Genomic DNA, 23,193 nt, shown 5'->3' with positions numbered 1-23,193 from the left:
TTGGTTGTTTGATGTCATGGTAGGATCTCTTCTGATGTTTCTGATGCACTTACGGCACTCCCTGCACTGGTGCACATCACAGAATGGGGTGCCATGTGGACCATGTCGAAAATGGCTAGAAACACATTGACATCATTTTAGGCCTTTAGGGCATCTTTAGTACAGTACCATTGGCGCTATAGAGTCCAAGTTTGTGGTTTTCCTTTGTGAGAGGAAGTTGAAACTTTGAGTCCACTCCAATCTCTGTTTAACTTAATAAATTGTGATCAAATATCTGTATTTGGGATTAGAAAGATTCAAAAAGCTGTTGATGTTGATGGAGTAGCAAAAGATAAATGAAAATGACTAAACAATCATTCTAAAACATTGACACTTTCTCTGAAAAAAAGCTGAAACACTGAGTTTTCTGAATTCTCTGCGTAATGTTAGCAAGCGTGCACCATCTTTGTTTAGAGAATGATTTACTATCTCCAAACGTAAAGTTGCTCTTTCTGCCCAGGCTTGTTTGGTGATGCAAAGTCCTCAATTGGTAAATAAGACCCAGTTCCATAGCAGGAGCTTTCAAGGTGGTTCAAATCAGGATTAAAATGCTTGCTTACACAGGGCTCCTTTTTCTGATTTTGCCATGTTTCGGTAAGTGAAACTAATAAACTGATTTGGATGGTTTTGTGTCAAGCACATTATTATAAACAAAGCGCACTGATGTAATGTTTATTTCTTTTACAGTAAAAAGTGATATACTGGCTGATTATGTAAAAACAGAAGGAGCCTGGATTTATTCTGCACATGAATCAAGATACCCAGCAGTCAGTGTGGAAAAATGTGCAGCAAAATGTAACGAAGAAACCCAATTTCTTTGCAGGTAAATTAATCGCTTTAACAATAAAAAGTAGAAAATGCTGGAAATAAATAGCAGACTATTAGCATATGAGCAAAGGTGTTAGCTGTGGCTCAGATGCCTGTGAAGCAGATTGTTCTGGGTGAACTCCATTGCTTGAACCTAGACTGAAACTCCAGTGCAGTGCTTAAGAGCTGCTACACTGTCAGAGGTATTTCTGATGAGATATTAGACCAAGGCCCCATCCTCTCTCTCTCTCAGGTGGATAAAGGATTCCATGCCACTAAATTTGAAGAGAACAAGAGAGTTCTTCCCAAGTGTCCTGACAAATTCCTTCAAAAACATGACTAAAAAGATGTGCAGGTTAGGTGGATTGACGGATTTGTGGGATTACAGTCAGGGAAATAGGCCTGGACAAGACATTCTGTCAGAGAGTCGGTGCAGACTCAATGGGCCAAATGGCCTCCTTCTGCACTGTAGGGACTCTATGATCCTGTGATTCCAAAATGGATCATCTGGCCATTTTTGCTGTTTGTAGAAGCTAGTTCTGTGCAATTACACCTACACTTCAAAAATATTTCATTGGCCATAATGCACTTTGATATGTCCTGATGTCATGAAAGATACAACATAAATGGGGTCATTTGGACTCAAAACGTCAGCTCTTTTCTCTCCTTACAGATGCTGCCAGACCTGCTGAGATTTTCCAGTATGGTTTCAGATTCCAGCATCCACAGTAATTTGCTTTTATACAAATCTTTCTTTATGGGAGAAGACAGGTTCATGTTTAGACTGTAGATCCCTTGCTGGAACTGAGATAATGCAGAATAGTCCACTGTGCATTTCCCACATTTGCAGATTTTGACTTATGATATCTCCGATTTATAAGTTCTACAGCACATTTAATTTAGATTGGTCATTGGATCAGGTGGGTAAATGTGGGTTGCAGCTTCAAAAAAAGGCTGATCAGAAAATTTAGTAACTGGTTCCAACTTTCAGAGATTTTATCACGGAACAAAAGATACAACAGCACTAAATTCCACAGGGCTATGAATACTGTCACTGCATCACATGAAAATGGGTTTTCTACCAGTAATAACAACACAGCAGAAAGCACATCGAAATGTGGTATGGTTGAAAGTTGAGTCAAATACTAAAATGACTTGCCAATATAATCTGATTAACGCTTACCATAAACAACTATGTAACATTACTTTGTCTTTTAATGGAGCCGCAAAGCTATTCATTTAAAACCAGTTACACCGACTTTAAAACAGTGGAAATGCATTGTCAAATAGGTGCAAAGCAATCAATTGTTAGAGGAGTCTTTTAAAGTCTTCAAATACGTCTTGTGGAAAACAACACTTATTGTTAGTCTATTAACTTTAATTCTGAACTAACAAGTATTCATTTTGTTTTGTGTATTAATGGTTAAAATGAATTTTTGATTCTGGCTACCAACAGTGTTAATGAAGGAAACTTAAGAAAGCAATTTTATCTGGCTAATGATGCTGTCGTTGATTGGCTCAATCTCATCTATATCATTGGAAGCCAATATTGTGCCAGTCACCCATTATGAATTTATCTTCATTTTGAGCTGAAAATCAGGGGAGATGTATAAAGGACTCTAACCGAATATCGTCCCCTTTACAATACTAAGCAAAGTGAAAATTACTCCTGTTGTACTTTATCTAGTACATTCCTCATTATATGTTTTATGTTTAGAGCTTTCCTCTTCACTCAAAAGGATCAAGAATGCATCACGACAGCCGATAATAGTCACACGAAATTGGTGGTGAGAAGGCCAAATGTTGTTCTTTATGAGAAACAAGGTAAGTGAAGGTTTCAATGAGTTTCCACTAAAGAACAGGAACAATGATACAGACAATCTTGTTAGATGTTATATCGCTTAGAAATGCAAAAAATACCAATACTAATTATGGTTTGTACTATCTAATTTGAAAAAAGGCCTCATTTGTCAAAGATAAGTGAAGGACTCTGAACATTGATGTTCTGTGCATGTGGATAAATTGACACAGCAGCTTCAAAGTGGAAACATATCAACAGCCCAACATTAGCTGTGGTTCAGTGATGGAACTCTGAGTTGGAAGGTCATGGGTTCAAATCCCACTTCAGAATCTTGAGCATACAACCTAGGCTGGCACCCTAGTGCTTTACTGAAGCAGTGCTGCACTACTGGTGGTGCTGTCTTATAGTTGAGATGTCAAAACAAAGTCCTGTCTATCCTCTCAGGTGGATGTAAAAGATCCTATGACATTTGCTGTGTAAATTGGTTGCCATGCTTCAACAAGATGTTCCAAAGTGCTTTACAGTGAATATTTCTAATATAGTCACTGTTATGTAGGAAACCTGGCAGCTAATTTGAGCACCACAAGCTCCCACAAACACAATGTGATAATGACCAGACCGTCTGTTTTAGTGATTTTCGTTGGGGGATATATGTTGACCAGGACATTGAGATAATTTTGCTGCTTGTCTTCAAAATACAGTGAAAACTGTATGAACAGATACACCGAAAAAACAGACACCAGCAAAAGATGAACATGTAATGAGGGACTAACAACTTACAAGGCAAAACATATTAGAGGCATTCTGAAATCACAGGCACTCTCAAAGTACAAACTATAGACAGCCTTCAATGTATCAGATCTTTTTACAACTTGGAACAGGAGCCATGTGGGTGAGTGCAAGGGAGGAGTAGAATTTGTGAAAGAAACAGTTCTTTTGGAATGGAGAACTCAATGTCCATCCCTCATAATACAGAGAAACCATTCTCTATCTGTGATCAAATGCTTGCACAGCTTTGTCCCAGACATAGGAGGCTTCTCTGCTTCTGTGGATGCTGGATAAAGAACTCCCAATTCAATAAAAATGGTTTCTTTCACCAAGCCTGCTGCAGCCTTGCATTGACCTTTGAACAGTGATGACACTCTCCTGAATGAAGGAAAGGCTATGCAAACAGTGAGAAAGGCCGTCCTTTCCTGCATCAGAACTGTATCCAGCAGCTACTGGAATCTCCTCTCCTCCATGATTCTGCAGCCTAGTTCTTTCCCTCAGTTTCTGATGGTGAACCTGCTTCTTTGAGAAGCTTTCCCTTCATGCAGTTGAGATGGATAGTTGTCCCAGGTCTCACTGGATTTCTATTGCTCTATAGCAATGAGCAAGATTGTGAATCCCAGACATCAGTCAGTCCTCCTGCAGACTCACTGTTTAATCAGAAAACTTAATTTGTCTCTTTTGTGTAATGTGCTCTGTTATGTTTTCCATCCTAATATCCATTCTCAAGATTTGTCTTTGGAAGCCTCACTGCACCAGCACAAGCTGTCATCACATTTCTTCCTTTTTTTGTTTTGCGACTACCTGAAAACTGCGAAGCGGAAACTGCAAAACACGGTTCATTACTGAAGTTTCACTCTGCTGAGTGAGAGAGATTTGAAATTAAAGGGGAATTTGGACTGTAAAACTGGATGCTGGCTTAATAGAGGCAGATTCTTGGCATTGTTCCTGCTGATTAGATGCTGATCATAATCTCAGCAGGATCTTCAAGATTGCTTAGAACATTGTTACAGTATATATAATGAACATTTTGAAAATAAATAGTCTTGCAAATAAAGAACAACTGGTGTCAGTTCTTAAGGTGGCCATAAGTTAGAGGATTCATTTTAATGCAATGGGGCAGAGGGCATTCGGGCTTTGGCTTAACATTTCATCTGAAAGACAGAACTTCTGTCAGTGCAGCACTCTTCCAGAACTACATTGGGAAAGTCAGCCTAGATCATATCCTGAAGTCACTGAAGTGGGATGTGACCCCCCCCCCATATCCTTCTGACTCAGAAATGAGAATTGTTAATGCAGAGATATTAGACTTGTAGCGATATGAAAAACACTGACTTGGAAGAGCTAAATCAATAAGATTCTTATTGCTCCACTCAAGGAATGAGAATATGTAGTGATGTAGCCACTGCACCTTTAGAAGAAATGGAGGGCCCAATTCTCCCATCGCGACCCGCAACCTTTTTGGCAGGTCGGGCTGGGAGATGCGCGTGTCGGCCATTTCACAGCTGTGAGGTGCAATTAACAGTTTATTGTGTTCTTAACATTATTGATTAATAAACCCTGACTAATGCTGACCTTCACCCATGCCCCCTTAGTGAATTACAACTTTCTTACTTTGTGCGGTCTACTGCTTCTTCTAGGTGCTACCCCATGATGCACATCGAAGGTGGAGGTGTCCAGCTGTGATGCACGTCCTGTTGCCTGTGATGCCCTTGGCGGACGTCCCCTGGGTGGCCGGGACCTGGAGGGCCCCGGCTCACTTGCGGATGGCAATGTTTCAGTGCCACCCTGTCCATCTCGCTGGCCCTGAGATGCCCCGGTGTGAGGAAGGGGGGGATCGGAAGGTCCGGGATCTCCTGGTGGAAGACTCCAGCAGGGGCTCAAGACCTTCCTCCTCCCTTGGGGTACCCAAAGGCCTCGGGGACACTCCATGGGATGCTAGGGTAGCTGGACTGAGCGCCAGAAGCTCCAGCATCACCTGGGCCTGCCAATCCTGGAGGCCTAGATGCATCTGCCCCATGATGTGTGATCCCTCAGCCCTGCCTTCTGAGACTTGGCCAAGCTCTGGAGCCCCTCCGCTATAGCATTCTGTGAGCAAGCCAGGCTCTGGAGCCCCTCAGCAGTTGCCCTCTGAGCCTGGGCTAAGTTGTCGAGCCTCACAGCCATGGCCAGCAGTGTCTCCCACATGCCCCCGACACCCATGGCTATCAAACGCTGTACCTCCTGGATGCCGGAAACACACTCACCCTTGGCCCGTAGTATCTCCAGGATGGCCTGGATCCTGTCACCCATGAGGACAGACCCCCTGAGCCAGACTTTCCACTGCGGTCACCACCCTTGCAGTGTTGGCCTGGGTCTCACGTTGTGTCAGCACCACCTCCTGCAACAGCAATCTGTTGGATTCCCCTAAACAGCTTTGCAGTCGCAGCATGGTTGCTGACAGCCCTTCCACAACTCCCCAGGTTTATTGATGCATCTCCATCAGCCTTGGCAGGAACAAACCCAGAGGCTCAGCAGCTGGCTTGGGGTCAGCTGAATCCTGGCCCCCAGCAGACTTCCGTGTGCCCGAGCCCTCGGATGTGCCCGCCTCCACGCGATGTGCATCAGTGCCCGTGATGTGCTCACCAGATCGTGACCCAGAAGCCTCAACACTAAAGGTACCCGCCGCGGTGATAGTCTCTGTGTGGTGGGTTGTGTGGTAAATGCCGGTGACGCTTTAGTGGTGCTGCCCTCGGAGGTTTCCTCAGTACCTCCCTGTGAGGTGTCGTCCAGGGGATCGTGAACAGTTTGCTCCAAAGCAGCAGGGACGGCGGCAACATCCGAAGGGCTGGGTTCCTCTTTCTCCAGAGCTGCAATAAGGAACACACATTAGGGGAAGGGAGGCAAAACATTCTACGCAGCATCGCACTTACTTTGAGGAAGACCTAGGTTAAGGGTGCGCTTCTGCCCACTTGCATGCAGTACGCTGACCTGGCTGTCGGTGACCAATTGGGAATGCCCATTACCTCCTGCCAGCTCCATGGCACGCTCCTCCATGCTGGTCATCTGCCACAGGTCAGGCACACCACCACCAGTCTGTGTCGTTTCCCGTGTGTTGTGGATGTTGTTTTCCTGTGGGATCATAAGGTGGATAGCAAGCATTAACATATTGCAGTGCATGGTGTGCAATGCGTGCCTGTGTCTCGGGCGTTGTGCTGATAGTTTCGGGGAAAGCGGTCACCACTGAAGGGTGCTCGTTGAGGGGTGAGGGGAAGGGGTTAGATTCTGTTCCTGAGGGAAGGGTAACTTGTTGCATGCCCTTCAGGTGTCTAAGCAGGGTTTGAGATCCGTGCCAAGCATGTGCGGGGTTCCAAGTGGGATGCTCACTCACCCTTGCTGCTCGAAGAAGGTCGTACATTTTTTTGCGACACTGCTGGCCAGAGCACGGTGTCAGGCTCCTGGCATTCACCACTTCTGCCACCTCCTCCCACAATGCCGTAGTGGATGCACCCCTTGGGTGAGGGCCCTGGCCGGGAAGATCCGCTCATGCCTCTCCTCCATGACATTTAGCAGGTGCTCCTGTTGGCCTCTGTGAATTTGGGAGCAGGTTTGCGTGCAGCCATCTTTGTGGTGTGACTGGCTGTGTGTCCATTCCTGCAGCTTATATACAGCTCTGGCTTATTAGGACAGCACAGTAAGACCAGGTTGAAGTCCATATGCGCGATCTTCTTGGAGATCCTCTCCACTTGGAGCAGGCAGTTTGCGGTGTCGATGGTTGCCATGATGTGGAGATGCCGGCATTGGACTGGGGTAAAGCACAGTAAGAAGTCTCACAACACCAGTGCAGGTGCAGTGAGTGCGGTCAGTCAAGGGCCCATTGGCAACAAATACTTGTGAGAGATTTTGAAGGCTGCTTTCAGTTGAGTGTCATTCATCCCTCGGGGTGTTGATTGGCTGCCTTTCAATAGGCTGCTGTGTCCGGGGGGGTTCAAGAGAGGGAATGCTCGCAAGCTGGGGTTGTGCACGTCAGCACAACACAGGTTTTCTGCAGGGCAGCACTGAGGACTGTACGTTCAAGGGATGGAGGGATTGTGTTCTCGCATTATCCAGATCCATGGGGGCATGGGGTGAGCGGGCAGCCATGTCTGTGTGTGCGGGGGGAGATGGGGGGGCAGCGCTGTCTGTATGGGGCAGGGGGCCAGCGATGTCGATATGGGGGAGGGGGGCCAACACTGTCTGTATGTGGGAGGGGGGGGCAGCGCTGACTGTATGGGGGGGAGGTGGGGGCAGTGCTCTCTTTATGGGGGAGGGGGCCAGTGATGTCTGTATGGGGGAGGGGGGCCAGCGATGCCTGTGGGGGGTTGTGGAGGCCAGCGATGTCTGTTGGGGGGGAGGGGTTGTGGAGGCCAGCGATGTCTGTGGGGGGGAGGGGTTGTGGAGGCCAGCGATGTCTGTGGGGGGCTGTGGGGGCCAGCAATTTCTGTGGGGGATTGTGGGGGCCAATGATATCCGTGGGGGGGGGGGGGGTTGTGGGGGCCAGAGATGAGGCCAGCGATGTCTGTGGGGGGGTTGTAGGGGCCAGCGATGTCTGTGAGGGGCTGTGGGGGCCAGGAATTTCTGTGGGGGGTTGTGGGGGCCAATGATATCCGTGGGGGGGGGGGGGGGGTTGTGGGGGCCAGTGATGAGGCCAGCGATGTCTGTGGGGGGGTTTTAGGGGCCAGTGATGTCTGTGGGGGGGTTGTGGGGGTCAATTATGAGGCCAGCGATGTCTGTGGGGGGTGTGAGGCCCAGCAACGTCTGTGGTGGGGGGGCGGGGGAGGTTGTGGGGGCCAGTGATATCTGTGGAGGCATTTTGGGGGTCAATGATGAAGCCAGCGATGTCTGTGGGGGGTTGTGGGGGCCAGCAATGTCTGTGGGGGGGTTGCGGGGACCAGTGATGTCTGTGGTGAGGGGGGTTGTGGGGGGCCAGTGATGAGGCCAGTGATGTCTGTGGGGGTTGTGGGGACAAGCAATGTTTGTGGGAGCCAGTGATGAGGCCAGCGATGTTTGTGGGGTGTTATGGGGGCCAGCGATGTCTGTGGGGGGGGTTGTGAGGGCCAGTGATGAGGCCAGCAATGTCTGTGGGGTGTTGTGGGGGCCAGCGATGTCTGTGGGGGGGGTTGTGAGGGCCAGTGATGAGGCCAGCAATGTCTGTGGGGTGTTGTGGGGGCCAGTGATGTCTGGGGGGGGGGGGGGGGGGGGGGGGGGGGGGGGTTGTGAGGGCCAGCGATGAGGCCAGCGATGTCTGTGGGGGTTGGATGGCAGTGATCTGGATGCTGGGAGGTCTTTTCTGAAATCTCCCAGTGATGTGCACATGCGCGGGTTCCCGCTCATCCCGCCGATTTCAGGTTCTTTGGCGCGAATAGGCCCCGCCCCTGGGTTTTTAATGATATTCACGATTTGACCTCTGCATTGCACAGAGTGCGGAGATTCGGGTGAGAAGTTGCACTGAAGAAATGGTTGTGATCTAGAACAGTTTTCCCACCAATTCAGCACTTTTGGGAGAATCGCCCCTGGAGATTGGAGGGTAGAAATTTGTCTTGACGACACACTGCCTGGTTTTCTTATGGAAAATAAATTCCATTGTAGCCTGGATTGAACATCTTGTGAAAGGTTTCTCTCTACTTGTGGAACGCATATTCCACTGATGATAAAATTATTCAGTCTTCTTGTGGGCTATAACTATTAAAATGCGTCTGGAATCACACCACTGTTCACAGTCAGTGGGGAGAATATATGACCTGGAAATCTCTGGGGTTTATGGCACAATTAAAGTAAGAATATCTTCCGTAGTTCATTCCACATGGGCAGAAATGAAGTCACCATAAACTATATAATTTACTTATTTTACATGTCGTTGCATTTTTGTGAGTTATCATCCAGAGGATTTTTCTGTAAGGTTCTCTGCAGGAATTATAACCAATAAAGAAATTAACCAGTCCATACAGAGAGCACACCCCCTCCCCCTGCACATTCCCCCCTCCTCTCTCTCCATCTCCCCCCCCACTCCACACACATGTACAATAGATTATAAATTTTTAACCAGGGGAAGTTATAGTTTGACAAGAAGTTGACTATTTGCATGGGTAGTTGGAGAGATAAGCGAGGTTAAACAAATATGGAACAGAGATTTACAAATAAACAAATGGTTTACTCAGCACATTATGCTTAACTTTCCTGGAATAGGACATGAGATTCATGGTCAGACTCTCTCTTCTATTCATTATCCTGCTATAATTGTAATATGAACAGAAATCTTAGTACAGTGCTCAAGATCAGTCTAAATATCTATAAAGTTTTCTTGATTTTCATAGAATCCCTACAGTGCAGAAAGAGGCCTTTTGGCCCATCGAGTTTGCACCGACCACAATCCCACCCAAGCCCTACCCCATATCCCTACATATTTACCCGCTAATCCTATGCATCTCAGGACACTAAGGGGCAATTTTAGCATGGCCAATCAACCTAACCCACACATCTTTGGACTGTGGGAGGAAACCGGAGCACCCGGAGGAAACCCACGCAGACACGAGGAGAATGTGCAAACTCCACACAGACAGCGACCCAAGCTGGGAATTGAACCCAGGTCCCTGGCACTGTGAAGCAGCAGTGCTAACCACTGTGCTACCGTGCCGTTTACACACTTAAACATCAAAATATTGACATTGGACTGAAAACATCAACAGTATAATAAAGATGTCAAAGAATAGCTTTTTCCATTTTCATGCATCATACATTCAGAGTTTTACAACTTAGGAAGAAGCCCTTCGGCCCATTGTGTCTGGTCCAGCCATCAAACACTAATCCTATTTTCCACCACTTAGTCCATAGCCTTGTATGCTATAGCTCTTCAAGTGCTCATCTAAATGTTTCTTAAATGTTGTGAGGCTTCCCACCTCTATCACTCTTTCAGGCAGTGAGTTCCAGATTCCCACCACCCTCTGGGTGAAAAGGTTTTTCCTCAAATCCCCTCTAAATCTCTTGGCCCTACCTTAAATCTATGACCCCTGTGTATTGACCGCTCTACTAAGGAGAAAAAAATCCTTCCTGTCTACCCTATCTATTTCACTCATAATTTTGTACATCTCAGCTCATCTCTGGTCACCCCTCAGCCTTCTCTACTCCAAGGAAAATAACCCCAGCCTAACCAGCTTCTCTTCATAGCTGGAACTCTCCAGTCCAGGCCACATCCTGGTGAATCACCTTTGTACCCTCTCTAGTGTAATCACATCCTTCATATAGTGTCGTGATCACAACTGCACACAGTACTCTAGCTGTGGCCTAACGAGCGTTTTATACAGCTCCATCATAACCTCCCTGCTCTTATATACTATGCACCAACTAATAAAGGCAACCATCTCATATGCCTCCTTAACCACCTGATCTACCTGTTCGGCTGCCTTCAGGTGCTACCTTAAAAAAAATTTCCATCTCAGTTAGTACTGAAAAAAATTATAGATATGCCACTGCCCTTTAATTCCTGCCAGGAGCCTGCCCTGGCACGTTTAAATGGGAATAGGTAGGCTCTGATTAATATTCCCACGCTAATTCCACAAGCCTTTCCTACAAACCCAATCCGAATTAAAGCTGTAATTATATACTATGAACAGCAAAGTGATATCACAAGGAGTTCTGCTGAAACTGAAGATGTACCTTATTATGCTTCTACATGGATTTCAGCTGTTTGGTGCTCTGGTATTGCTGTCAACACTTCTTCTGCAATACAATCAGTAGAAAGTAGACATTTGGGACTTGGTCTTTGAAATAGGCTTCTCTTTCTTCCTGAAGAGACAGAGGATGATGAAGATTATGAAAGAGTGAGGATGAAGACACAGTATTACAGAAAACGTATGTTTCCTAACTGTCCTGCAGATACCCTCACACCCGAGTTTATAGGCTATAAGTTCTTACTTAAAATTCTCTTTATTCCATGGTGTTAGTAATGCCATTTCTCTACCTCAGGAAGTTGGGAAGATATATTGGGCTGAACTTACACCAAGGGGCGGGAGACAAGAGTCTGTTTTTGGGTCAGAAAGCTGCTTATAGTGGGAAACTGATTAAAATTAAGATTTTCACGTAGGAAAGCTCTTAACTGATATGGAGATGGGCTTGCTGTCCAATTAGACCAAGTGGGGGTGGGAACAGAGCATCTCAGATGAAATATGAGCCTCATTTGAACACCCCACAGCAGCTGTCATTGAGACTGCTGGCTGTCCTAATAGAGAAATCTGCAGTTTTTTTGCCAAAGCTTTCCACATTAGCAGACAGAAGCGAGATGTCAGTTGCAGAGGAACAATAGGCCTGACATCCAGGGCAGGGCTGCTCCTCACTTCATCGAGGATCAAATGCTGCAAGCTATGAAGACAAGATGGAGGTCCTCTTCCTGGAGGGTGGCAGGAGGAGGCCATCTCATCATGCATCAGGTGCACCTCTCTTTTGAGCATCATGTTCCTCCACCTCCTCCCCTCTTACCTCATGCTTCTCCCCTTCTACGGCCTCACCGCTCTCAAGACCCACACTTCCCTGGAGGGCCATATTATGGACAGGGCAGTAGATCATCAGAATGACCAAAATGCTTGTATGAGGGCACTGAACCAGTTCAGATATGGGAACTGCATCTTCAAAGGCCCAATTCCCTGCTTACTGGTTCTCCTAATGAACAAGAGGCATTGGTTGTAATCCCTCCGTACCTCCACAGAGGGCAGACGCCAAGAAAGTTCTTGCTCCCAAGAATCCATTTACGTACTTTAGGGGATAGAATGAGAAATTGAGGCAACCTGGACTGGCTGAGAATGGAAGCATCACGGGATCTTATAGAAAGGCAAGTGCAAACATGGAGGAAGATCTTGGGGTTGGAGACCAGTTGAACACTGAGTAAGTAAAATCCCTTCCTTTTTGATGAATCTGACTGGGTGGATGCTGAGTGCATATGGGTGCAACTGTCATATGGGTGCAATCAATAATGTCCTGCAGTTGGCGGAATCCAGTAATGGAGGTGAAATCCAATACTCTCTATCCCTTCAAGGCCAAGTCTGTTATCAAATGGATGTGCTGTCCAGCTCTGTCAAGGAGAGAATCAGTGACCTACAAATTGCAGATTTGTGCAGCATTTTGCAAGATGGAACTAATGTCTGTAGTTGATCCTTGGAAGAAGCCAGAAGAAGGTCACAATGACTTTGACGGCTACTGACAAGGCATGGAGATCAGTGATGTGACCAGGTCACAGATCTCTGTGACTACCTGCCTGGGGAGTTGCAGCCTTCTGCAGCATTGGTCTTTGGTCATTTCCAGGTAGCCCTTGTCTCTGTTGAAGGATTGGGCTCCCTTTCCTTCCTGTCCCTGTTTTCTCCCCATGTCTTCCTGATTCCCAGAGTTTTGCCCTTCCTATGAAAGATGTAGGTATCATCGCCACCTCACTCAAAATCTGACAGTCATGCACTCATTGCCAACTGGAACGCTCTTTCTGAGCAGGTGAATGCCCATATGTCCTTGTCAGCTTACCATGCCACTTAGCACTCTTATTTTCCAGGCCTTCTCACCTCTGTCCCCAAGTTGCCGGGGTGGGGGGTAGGGTGTTAGGAATGTTTGGGGGTAGTGGGTGGCTTAAAATTCAGCCTGATGACTGAAGATTTGTAGCCCACTTCCACTAGTTGCAATTATTTTGGAAGTGGATCGTTCCAGGCAGCATATTTAACCACACTGGTTGTAAAGCAGCTCATTATTGTGTACAGAAGCTTACTTTTCCTTTTCTCCAGGTGGGCAGTTTACATTAGAGAAAATAAAGAGATGGGGAGAGGGAGACAGCTGTCCAATCCATAGGGATTTTAGAAGTATAAAGTGTAACTGATGGAATGCATTTTTCAAACAAACCCTGCCAACTACTATATTAATACCTGATAACCAGGAAACTGTCCAGATGCTTTAATATGCGACAATAGCCGTATCAACCCAGTTGACCCAATGTTCTCAATATTAACTTCATCATTTTGTATGTCCGCATATGTTTGTATGTTGGTACCATGATGGACAGCTGATATCAGGCTATCCCAGTATCATAGACTGGGATTTATCCCTGAGTTTCCTGTCTGAGTTAAAATGATTGTTTAAGGGTTAACTTCCATTGAGACTTAAATCCTACTACCTCCTCTTTTTTCTGCTGTAGTCCTCACATTGTAAAGAGAGACGTGGAATGTGATTCCCAGCCAAGGCTGGGTGCACAGCACCATGTCAATGATAGGGTGCAAATGGCATGGTGAATTGCTCATCTCATTTGCACTGTCACACAAAAGCCAAACACTTGACCACTATTTGGGGGCAGGCTAATACCATGTTACATTAGCACATCTTCCAATGGTGGAACCATACTCCTTATACATCAATGACTCTATGGCCAAATTCCCCTCCAACTCAATTTTCAAGTTTGCTGTTGACACCACTGTAGTGGGTCAGATCTCAAACAATGATGAGACAGAGTACAGGAAAGATTTCAAGAATCTGGTGAACTGGTGCGACGACAATAATCTCTCCCTCCATGTCAACAAAATGAAAGAGATAGTCATCGACCTCAAGAAGCGTAGTGGAGGACATGCTCCTGTCGACATCAATGGGGACAAAGTAGAAATGGTTGAGAGCTTCAGGTTTTTAGGTGTCCAGGTCACTAAAAACCTGTTCTGGTCCCTCCATGCTGACACTACAGTGAAGAAAACCTGCCAATGCCTCTACTTTCTCAGAAGACTAAGGAAATTTGCCATGTCTGCTACAACTCTCACCAACTTTAAAAGATGCATCACAGAAAGCATTCTTTCTGGTTGTATCACAGCTTGGTATGGCTCCTGCACTGTCCAAGACTGCAAGAAACTACAAAGGGTCGTGAATGAAACCTAGTCCATTGTTCAAACCAGCCTCCCACCCATTGACACTGTCTACACTTCCCGCTGCCTCGGAAAAGCAGCCAGCATAATTGAGAGCCCCACGCATCCCAGATATACTCTCTTCCACCTTCTTCCATCGGGAAAAAGATACAAAAGATACAAAAGTCTGCCGGCATGTACCAACTGACTCAAGAACAGCTTCTTCCCTGCTGCCATCAGACTTTTGAATGGACATACCTCGCATTAAGTTGATCTTTCTCTACATCTTAGCTCTGATTGTAACATTACGTTCTGCACTCTCTCTTTTCCTTCTCTCTGTAGGATATGCTTTGTTTGTATAGTGCGCAAGAAAAAATACTTTTCACTGTATCCTAATATATATATAACAATAATAAATCAAATCAAATCACAGAGTGTCAAAAAAAGAGACTTGGGACCAAATAAAAATTGTGCAAATTTTAATCTAAGAGGCGTAGTTGGGGGCGGGCAGACTGGGAAGTGAATTTAAATATATTGAGCTATTGGGCTGGAAATTTATATTGGGAGGTATGGCTGCCTATTATACACAAGACCTTATACTCAATTCCGTTGCAATCAATTCTTCCATTAAAAGGAACTGAATTACCTAGGCACCAGGTTTTGTTTATATGGACCAGCTATTTTAACTCCATGGCCTGAATTTTACATACCCCCACGGGTGTGTTTTTAGGCAGGGGTGGGAGGAAATGAAATTGCAAGGATGGTGTTTCCTGTAGTTTCATGCCAACCCTGACCACATAGCAATTTTATGTTGGCAAAGTCTCACAAGGGAAGCCTTCCCTTGCACCAATTAAGGCCCTTAAGTGGTCAATTCATGGTCACTTAAGGGCCATTTACTGCCTAGAATCAATTTTTAAGCTGGCAGGAATGTTAAACCCCTGTGGGGGAAGGCCAAAAAGAACCAAAGTTAGACTTCAGGCAGGAAGGGGGTGGGTGACTCCATTAGAAGCCCCCATCTGACTGGAAACACCCTTTCATTAAGGCCATTGGCCTCCAGATCCCTCATCCACCTCCCCCCAATCTCTCTCCTGAGACCCCGAACACCAGCCCCCCCCCATCTGGTGACTCCTCAGGCCCTCTCTATCCTGTCTGCCTCGGGACCTCTTACACTTATTGTAATGTCCTAACTATGTAATGGGCTGTGGGTTTCAAACAAAAAGAAAAAGGGAGAGATTCTTTGGTCATTCATGCCAACGGGATTCTCTCCCGTTGCAATGAACGGAGATTTGGCTGAGCACCAAATTCTCTGTCCTCACTGGCAGCAGTGGCAGGGCTGGAGAATTCCATCCAAGATGTGGGGCGCAATTCTCCCAAAAAAATTCTAAGTATCGAATTCGCAGGAAAACTGGAGTAATTAATGCTTTTTTTCCAGTGCAAGTTCAGGCTAGAATCTCCCACACTCTGTGAAATGCAGAGGCCACCAGTGTGAATCTCATTAGGGCCGATTCACGCTAGAGAGGCTGAAATCAGCGGGCCTCTGCGCATGTGCAGTGGCCCTGAAGTGTCAGCCTCTGGTTTGCTAGCCTGGGACCCCCCAACTGCTACCCCGCAACTCCCCATGGCCCGATCACAGCACCCCCACCATCCATTTGGAGGCCAGCCCCCAAATCCCCATCCCGGCCCGCCCCGATCTCCAGCCCTTTCTCCCAGCGTGATGATCTCTCCCACCCTCCCCCCGGCAGACCCCCCTCCTCGCCCGATCGCGGTCCTCCCTCCAGCCCCCATCGATTGCAATGGCAGAGTGGCAGCGTATCCCCCCACCTCCAGCAGGCCCCACCCCCCTAGGCCCTTCCCCCAATAGGCCCTACTCCTTGGCACTGCCCCATGCCCGATGGGCATTGCCAAGGGGCACAGGCTGGTGCTTCAAGGGATGATTTGGAGAAATCAATTTGAGATGACAACAATTGGTCAGCATGGCGTTGCCAAACTATTTCATCTTCAGTTTGAACCGTGTAAGAAATCGAATCTGCTTTTGCAAAAATTGTGGCTGGTACACATTTCTTACTTGTGGCATAAGTATGCACCAACACTCGATCTCCTTGTTGAACTGAGTGTTGTTTTGCCCGCACATCTCGTGTAGCAACATGAGATTGTTGTTGATGCTTTATCATCTCTGAAGCTTCTGGAGGTAATAACAAATCATAGTTCTCAACTTTCTCTTTAAGAGTATTAGTGCAGGTGAACTTTGGACAGTCGTATTAGTAGTATGACGTGATAACGAACCTTCTTCTCTTGAAACTTTTAAAGAACGTTTTAACTATTCTATTGGTTGACGGATGATAAAATGCGGATTTTACATGCTGAATGCCATTTACTTTGACATAATCCTCAAACTCTTGTGAAATAAACTGTGAATTATTATCGCTAACAATCTGTTCTGGTTTACCAAATTGTGTAAAAATTTCATGAAATGTTTCAATGGTTTGTTCAGTTGCAGTAGATCTCATACTAACAACTTCTGGCCACTTTGAGTATGCATCAATTATCAACATGTAACTATCAAACGGACCAGAAAAATCTATATGCAATTGTTGTCATGGCATTTTTAGGCTACTCCGAAGGGTACAAAGGAGATAAGGAGATAACGGTAGTGTATTTCGTTTTCGTGCACAGGGTTGACACTGGCCCACTTTTTCTTCAATCTGAGCATCCAGATCCAGCCACCAAAAATAACTTACATGCTAATTCCTTCATGCAGACAATACTAGGATGTCCTTCATGTAGTTGTTCAAAAACTCTTTCACGCAGACTAAGAGGAATGATCACTCAGATTCCCCACAACAGACACCTATCTTGAACCATTAACTCAAGCTTTCTTGATACATATGTTCAGATAAAGGATGGGGATATGTGTTTCAAATATCATTACTTTCAATACTATACCCATCATAGGATCATTTCTGGTATGTCTCTGAACTTGAGACGCTGTCACAGGCAAATAATCTGTATTGAAAAATATAAATATTAGCAAAACTATTTGGTGGGATCTGCTCAATAGGTAAAGGTAAGCATGATAATGAAACATCGTTAGCATGGCATTCTGATTGACAATACTTTATATCATAGGAGTATGCAGATAATATTAGTGACCATCTTTGCAATCGACTAACAGTTAACAGCAGTATGCCTTTATATGGCCCAAAAATAGTAGTTAAGGGTAAATGACCAGTCAATAATGCTAAATTGTCACCATGTAAATCATGAATATATTCCATGCTTCTTTTTCTTGCTGAGCATAGTTAGATTCAGCATTATTCAGAGTATGTGAAGCAAAAGCTATTGGCTGAATGGCCCATTTTGGCACATCTGTGACATGCTTGTTGCTGTTTTGACTTCTTATGGGAAGTTCCCAACTTATGGATCTTCATTCCGGCACCAAATTGTGAAGCCTCTTCAGCAGCCAGTTCCATCAACGCTGTGATTTCTACTGCAGCCTTTAAAGTAAAAGCATGTCCAGTGAGCAATCTTCTTTGGATAGCCTCATTTTGGAAACCACAAACTAGATGACCTCGAAGAGTATCCGCTAATGACTCACCAAACTCACAATGTTGTGCCAGCCTTTTTAAGGTTACCACAAACTGAGCAATTCTTTCGCCTTCCACTTGATTCCTTTGGTGGAACCTGAACCGTTCCACAATGATCAATAGCTTTGGAGAGTAATGCTCTTCAAGGATCTTTGTCAAGTCATTGTAAGTTTTGGTTCCTGGCCTTGCTGGATGACCCATCAAATCATATGATCAGCTTTTAAACATCATGCAGCCAGTTAAATATATAATTACTTTGTCCTTTGGCTCTGGCAATTAGGCTCAGGCAGGTTGGAGTTGTTCCTCTTCTGTCCACTTAGCGCTGTCACTGCGGGGACTGGAGAGCTGCTGGCAAATGAGAATGGCTGGCAGCTCTGTCGGGCAGGACTTCCTCCTGAGTGAGGGGCAGAAGTCCCACCTGCAGCCAGTCAGTGCTCATTGGAATATAAATTGACTGTGAGCCTCCGCCATTCCAAAAATCCAGGCCCATGGGATAAGCAGGACCTGGGCTAACTCCTATAAAGTTTGTCAGACTTTAAGCAGTTCTGTTTATCCTGGAAAATAGTGCACCTTGTGGATCAGATTGCCGTCACTAAATTCCCTCAAGGAGGAGTTAGTGATGCCAATCCTCCAGAATTTTTCAGCAGTATCCATAGGGTCACTATTGTTTTTTTTAAAGTATTTGAATACTTTGGTTATCTACAAAAAAATAGGCAAGGAGAAAAGCAGTTTGACTGGGTGGGCTGGTTGGAGGCAGGTCATGTGATGAAACCCCCAAGAAAATCTCCAATCAGAACTGCTGACACTGGCTCACCTTGCACAAGAATCAGGTAATACTACGGTACAAATCAGGGCTGACTTGGTCTCCTGATCTAGCTTCAATCCATAATTGGGGGGGAGGGGGGGGTGGTTTGGAGAGGAATTTTATGTATTATTTTCCTCAATTGGAAATGAGGATGGAGGCAATAGAGGGATTTCTGCATCCCTCAAAAGATTTTGTGGCATTTTAAGCTCATAGAACTTTGCCTGTATACTGGAAGATTGATTCCTGATAAATTCATAGTGATGAATTTCCAAAGTTTCTTTTTGCGTGAACTATGACACATTAAAACACACCAATATTCCAACCTATTACAGACACAAAAATGGGGTTAAATTACAGTGAGCTGAGGAGTCTAGATATTGTAATTTTAAAAGAATTATTTCATAGGATGAGGGTGTTACTGACAAGGCCAGTATTTGTTGTCCATCCCCAATAGCCCTTGGACTGAGTGATTTACTAGGCCATTTCAGAGGGCAGTCAAGAATCAACCATGTCACTGTAAATCTGGAACATGTAAGCAAGGCCAGGTAAGGATGGCAGATTTCCTTCCTTAAAGGACATTGGTCAACCAGGTGGGGTTTTGCAACAATTGACAGTAGTTTAAGAGACTAGGGCCTGGATTTTGCTCCCTCATTGAGTGCACAGAGTTGGGAGATTTCCCAGCTTTGCTAACCCAACCCAGGAGAAACAGTCCCGGAAAGTTGGATTTTTGTTCTGGGGCAGGGCGGCTGGGGGCTCCTGGAATGAGTGCGGAGATTATCAGATGCAGAAGCCTGCCTTGGTGCTCCAACACTTTGTTAAAGTCATTTAAAAAATGAATATAACACAAAACATCCCTCCAGCCCTCACTGCTCACTGTCCCTACACACTCCCATCCAAGCCAACATATGCTCCTCTACCCATTCCTATGGCCCCTCATACCTCCCTATGCCACCCTGTGCCCCCCTACCATCCCAATGGTTCCTCATACTGCCTATGGCAATCACCACCCCCTCCCAGCTCTTTATAGCTCCAATGTCAACTTAGTGCTAATTCATGCCCCCCACACCTCACCCTTTGCCCCTACCCCCTTCCATAAAAACCAAGAATCCACAATGGGAAGACCTCAGGAACTATGCTGATATAAAATAAAGCTATGTGCCAATTGAGGGTATCGTTATTTTTTTTAAAAAACACTCTAATTGATAAAAAATACATTTCATACTTTAAATTTCTTCAGCCCATCTCTTATGGAAACAAACACTTAAATAATTAATCTCTTATGAAACAAACATTTCTATTCTATTACCTTTCATAACTGTCAATCAAACAGCTCTCTTAACAGGCACCACAAGTGTGATAATGTTAGGTTATAAAATTAGTATTGCAGCACAAATCCCATCATGATAACCCACAGGCTTACGTCAAAAATCAGATCGAAATAGCAAGCACTTTTTTTTTATAAACACCACCCATTTTTAAAAAATTTAAAGCCTAGCAGAGTTAAATCCTTTGACAACTTTAACTGTTCCAATGATCTTTGTCAGTCTACATGGGTTTTAACAGTTCTTTGACAACTTTGACAGTTTTTTGAGAGTTAGAACCATAAAATCCCTGCAGTGCAGGAGGCCATTTGGTCTATCGAATCTGCATTTACTCTCTGAAAAAGATTCTTACCTAGGCCTACTTCCGCACATTTACTAGGCTAACCCACTTAACCTACATATCTTGGAACACTAAGGGACAATTTGGTATGACGAATCCACCTAGCTGCACATCTTTGGACGATGGGAGGAAACTGGAGCATCCGGAGGAAACTCACACAGAAATAGTTTGACAGTTCTTTGAAAGCTTGACATTTTTTTGACAACTTTTACAGTTCAAATGAGTTTATGAATTTTTACACACAATCACATCTATATTTAAGAACTCAGTGGGGCAAAGGAGTGGAGGCAGCTGCTGACAAATATGAGCAGCTGCCTCAGTAAACTGCGGATGTGCAGTTTAGAACCTGTCTCCATTCTCTCTCCCTCCCATCCCATGCGGGTTAGGTTGATTGGCCAGGTTAAAAATTGCCCCTTCGAGTCCTGGGATGTGTAGGTTAGAGGGATTAGCGGGTAAATATGTGGGGGTAGGGCCTGGGTGGGATTGTGGTCGGTGCAGACTCGATGGGCCGAATGGCCTCCTTCTGCACTGTAGGGTTTCTATGATTCTATCCCTCCGCAAATTGGAACATCTGGATTCAGACCTAGCTTTCAATTTCAGATTTTATTAATTGTTTTTAAATTCCACCATTGATGTATTTCACCAATTCTGCAATGGTGGGATTTGAACTTTTGTCTACAAAGCATGCCAAAGTGAAATTACCACTAAGCCATGGTTGCCCACTAAAGGCACCACAATTATGTGGATAGGCCAGAGGTTTTCTCTGGAAATTTTTTTGTATGTTAGTAAATTGTTTATTATTACAGACCAGGGAAAAGACTATAGATCAGATTATTTATTTAATGGTAGGCCGAGTGGCATCAGGAGTGCTCAACTTACTCTCGCTAACCTCATGTTAGGGAAAGATCCAGCAAGGATTCCCGATCCTCGCTACTGCCAGAAAACTTCTCTGGAGTCAGCTTTGATGTTTCTAATGTTAAATACCTTACCCATCCTCACTTGCTAGATTAAGACTTGGATGAAGGTATCTTTAGTCAGTTATCAACCATGAAGTATGCAATTCCAATGTTGAGGGAGAAAAAGGAATGGTGGAAAAAAAGAAGGCATCTGTTGTTCAAGGTCAATGTTGCTGCTTTATTTCACTGTTATTTAACAACTTCAAATTTCACCAATACTTTTATTTTCTTCTTACTTAGCTTTTCTTTTGGAATGCAAGTCAGACAATGGTGCCAGCTACAGAGGAACAGCAACAAAAACAGCTTCTGGAAAAACATGTCAAAGATGGGCCAGCAACATCCCGCACAAACCGAAGTTAGTTTTTAATATTCTTTGTTAAAAATGTCTAATTTCTCACAGGAAAAAAAGAACAACATAAAAAACATAACAAATGAAAACAATATATCTGACTCAAACTCTGTCAGATTCTGGGGCGGCACGGTAGCACAGTGGTTAGCACTGCTGCTTCACAGCTCCAGGGTCCTGGGTTCGATTCCCAGCTCGGGTCACTGTCTGTGTGGAGTTTGCACATTCTCCTCGTGTTTGCGTGGGTTTCCTCCGGGTGCTCCGGTTTCCTCCCACAGTCCAAAGATGTGTGGGTTAGGTTGATTGGCCAGGTTAAAATTGCCCCTGAGATGCGTAGGTTAGAGGGATTAGCGGGTAAATATGTGGGGGTAGGGCCTGGGTGGGATTGTGGTCGGTGCAGACTCGATGGGCCAAATGGCCTCCTTCTGCACTGTAGGGTTTCTATGATGATTTCTGTGTGTCTTAAGGTCTTGTTGGTTGTGACTTGGCTCTTGACAATGGTGATAAGGCGGAGGGAGGGCCTGGATGGGATGCTCTTTTGGAGAGTCGGTGCAGACACGATGGGCCGGATGGCCTCTTTCTGTACTGAAGGGATTCTATGATTCTATGGTTACCATGGCTTCTTTTATTTTCTCACAATGTATTAAGTGCTACAGAAGCATTTCATTCTGGCTAACGTACCAACAGGCCACAGCCAATCAATGATGTTGAAGAAAGTTTAAGATAGTCCAATGATAGGACTTTGTAAAACTCTGAACTTGCCTCCATTCAACTGCACATCGTTTCTTGATAAATACCTATTTAATGATATCCCAAACATTAACGATTATTACATTAATAATGACGCATCAAGATACACACTAATCTAACCCATTATTGTACTGTTATTTTTAATGACTGAGAAGAGATGAGATGGTCAAATTTTCATTATTACAATAAGAATGGTTTTGAAGTTTTATTTTCATGTGAGGTTTGTAGTGTTTTTAACTGTGGATCCTTACTATATAAGACCCACCTGTGGCTTTGTGAGCAATGAAAGGAGTTATATCTCCCCCAAATTTCATGATGAAAAAAGAGTACAGTGGAGGGGAATCATATAAAATTGATAGACTTCAGTAAATTTTCAGCACAGACTCTAGAAAGTTTGTACAAATTCCTAGGGAAAGTTCTTGTAATACAAACACAGAAACGGACCAAGGCAGGAATAAAGCTTGAACTCTATAGAAACAATTCTTAAAATTGCTGAATGGCCCTGTGCTGAAAGAACTCAAATTTCAAATTTTATCAGAACAACCTTGGAGTAGGTGACTGCTTGTGAGCACCTCTGGGTCATTGTTATAGATAAACCATTTGAAAATAATGTAGGGGATTGTATTGTTTGCAATGGAAGTATGATAAATTAAATTAAAAATAATTCAAACCTTTTTAAAGAGCATTTATATTAACACCAAATGCATTGACAGAGCTAAGAGGCACAGTTAGGCTCCTCCTATTTCCTTTCGCAAGGCAGTGAAATGGCACTCTTTATTCATATGAAAAAATAGGAAAGTATTACTT

At 44.8% G+C, this 23,193-nt stretch overlaps 1 protein-coding gene across 1 annotated transcript in view; it reads left to right on the top strand.

Annotated features, from left to right (window-relative positions):
• Positions 1-507: 507 nt before the first annotated feature.
• plg (plasminogen) overlaps positions 508-23,193 on the top strand; it is a 141,124-nt gene continuing 118,438 nt past the window's right edge. The window contains exons 1-4 of the mRNA XM_078230122.1: positions 508-633; positions 727-862; positions 2,564-2,670; positions 21,531-21,645. Coding sequence (XP_078086248.1) covers positions 588-633; positions 727-862; positions 2,564-2,670; positions 21,531-21,645 — 404 coding nt within the window. The 5' untranslated portion in view covers positions 508-587. The remainder of the gene's footprint in view (positions 634-726; positions 863-2,563; positions 2,671-21,530; positions 21,646-23,193) is intronic.

This window comes from Mustelus asterias, chromosome 15 (assembly GCF_964213995.1).
Source record: "Mustelus asterias chromosome 15, sMusAst1.hap1.1, whole genome shotgun sequence".
Taxonomy (NCBI): domain Eukaryota; kingdom Metazoa; phylum Chordata; class Chondrichthyes; order Carcharhiniformes; family Triakidae; genus Mustelus; species Mustelus asterias.
The sequence above is the reverse complement of the archived record's forward strand: the minus strand, read 5'-3'. Positions and strand labels throughout refer to the sequence as shown.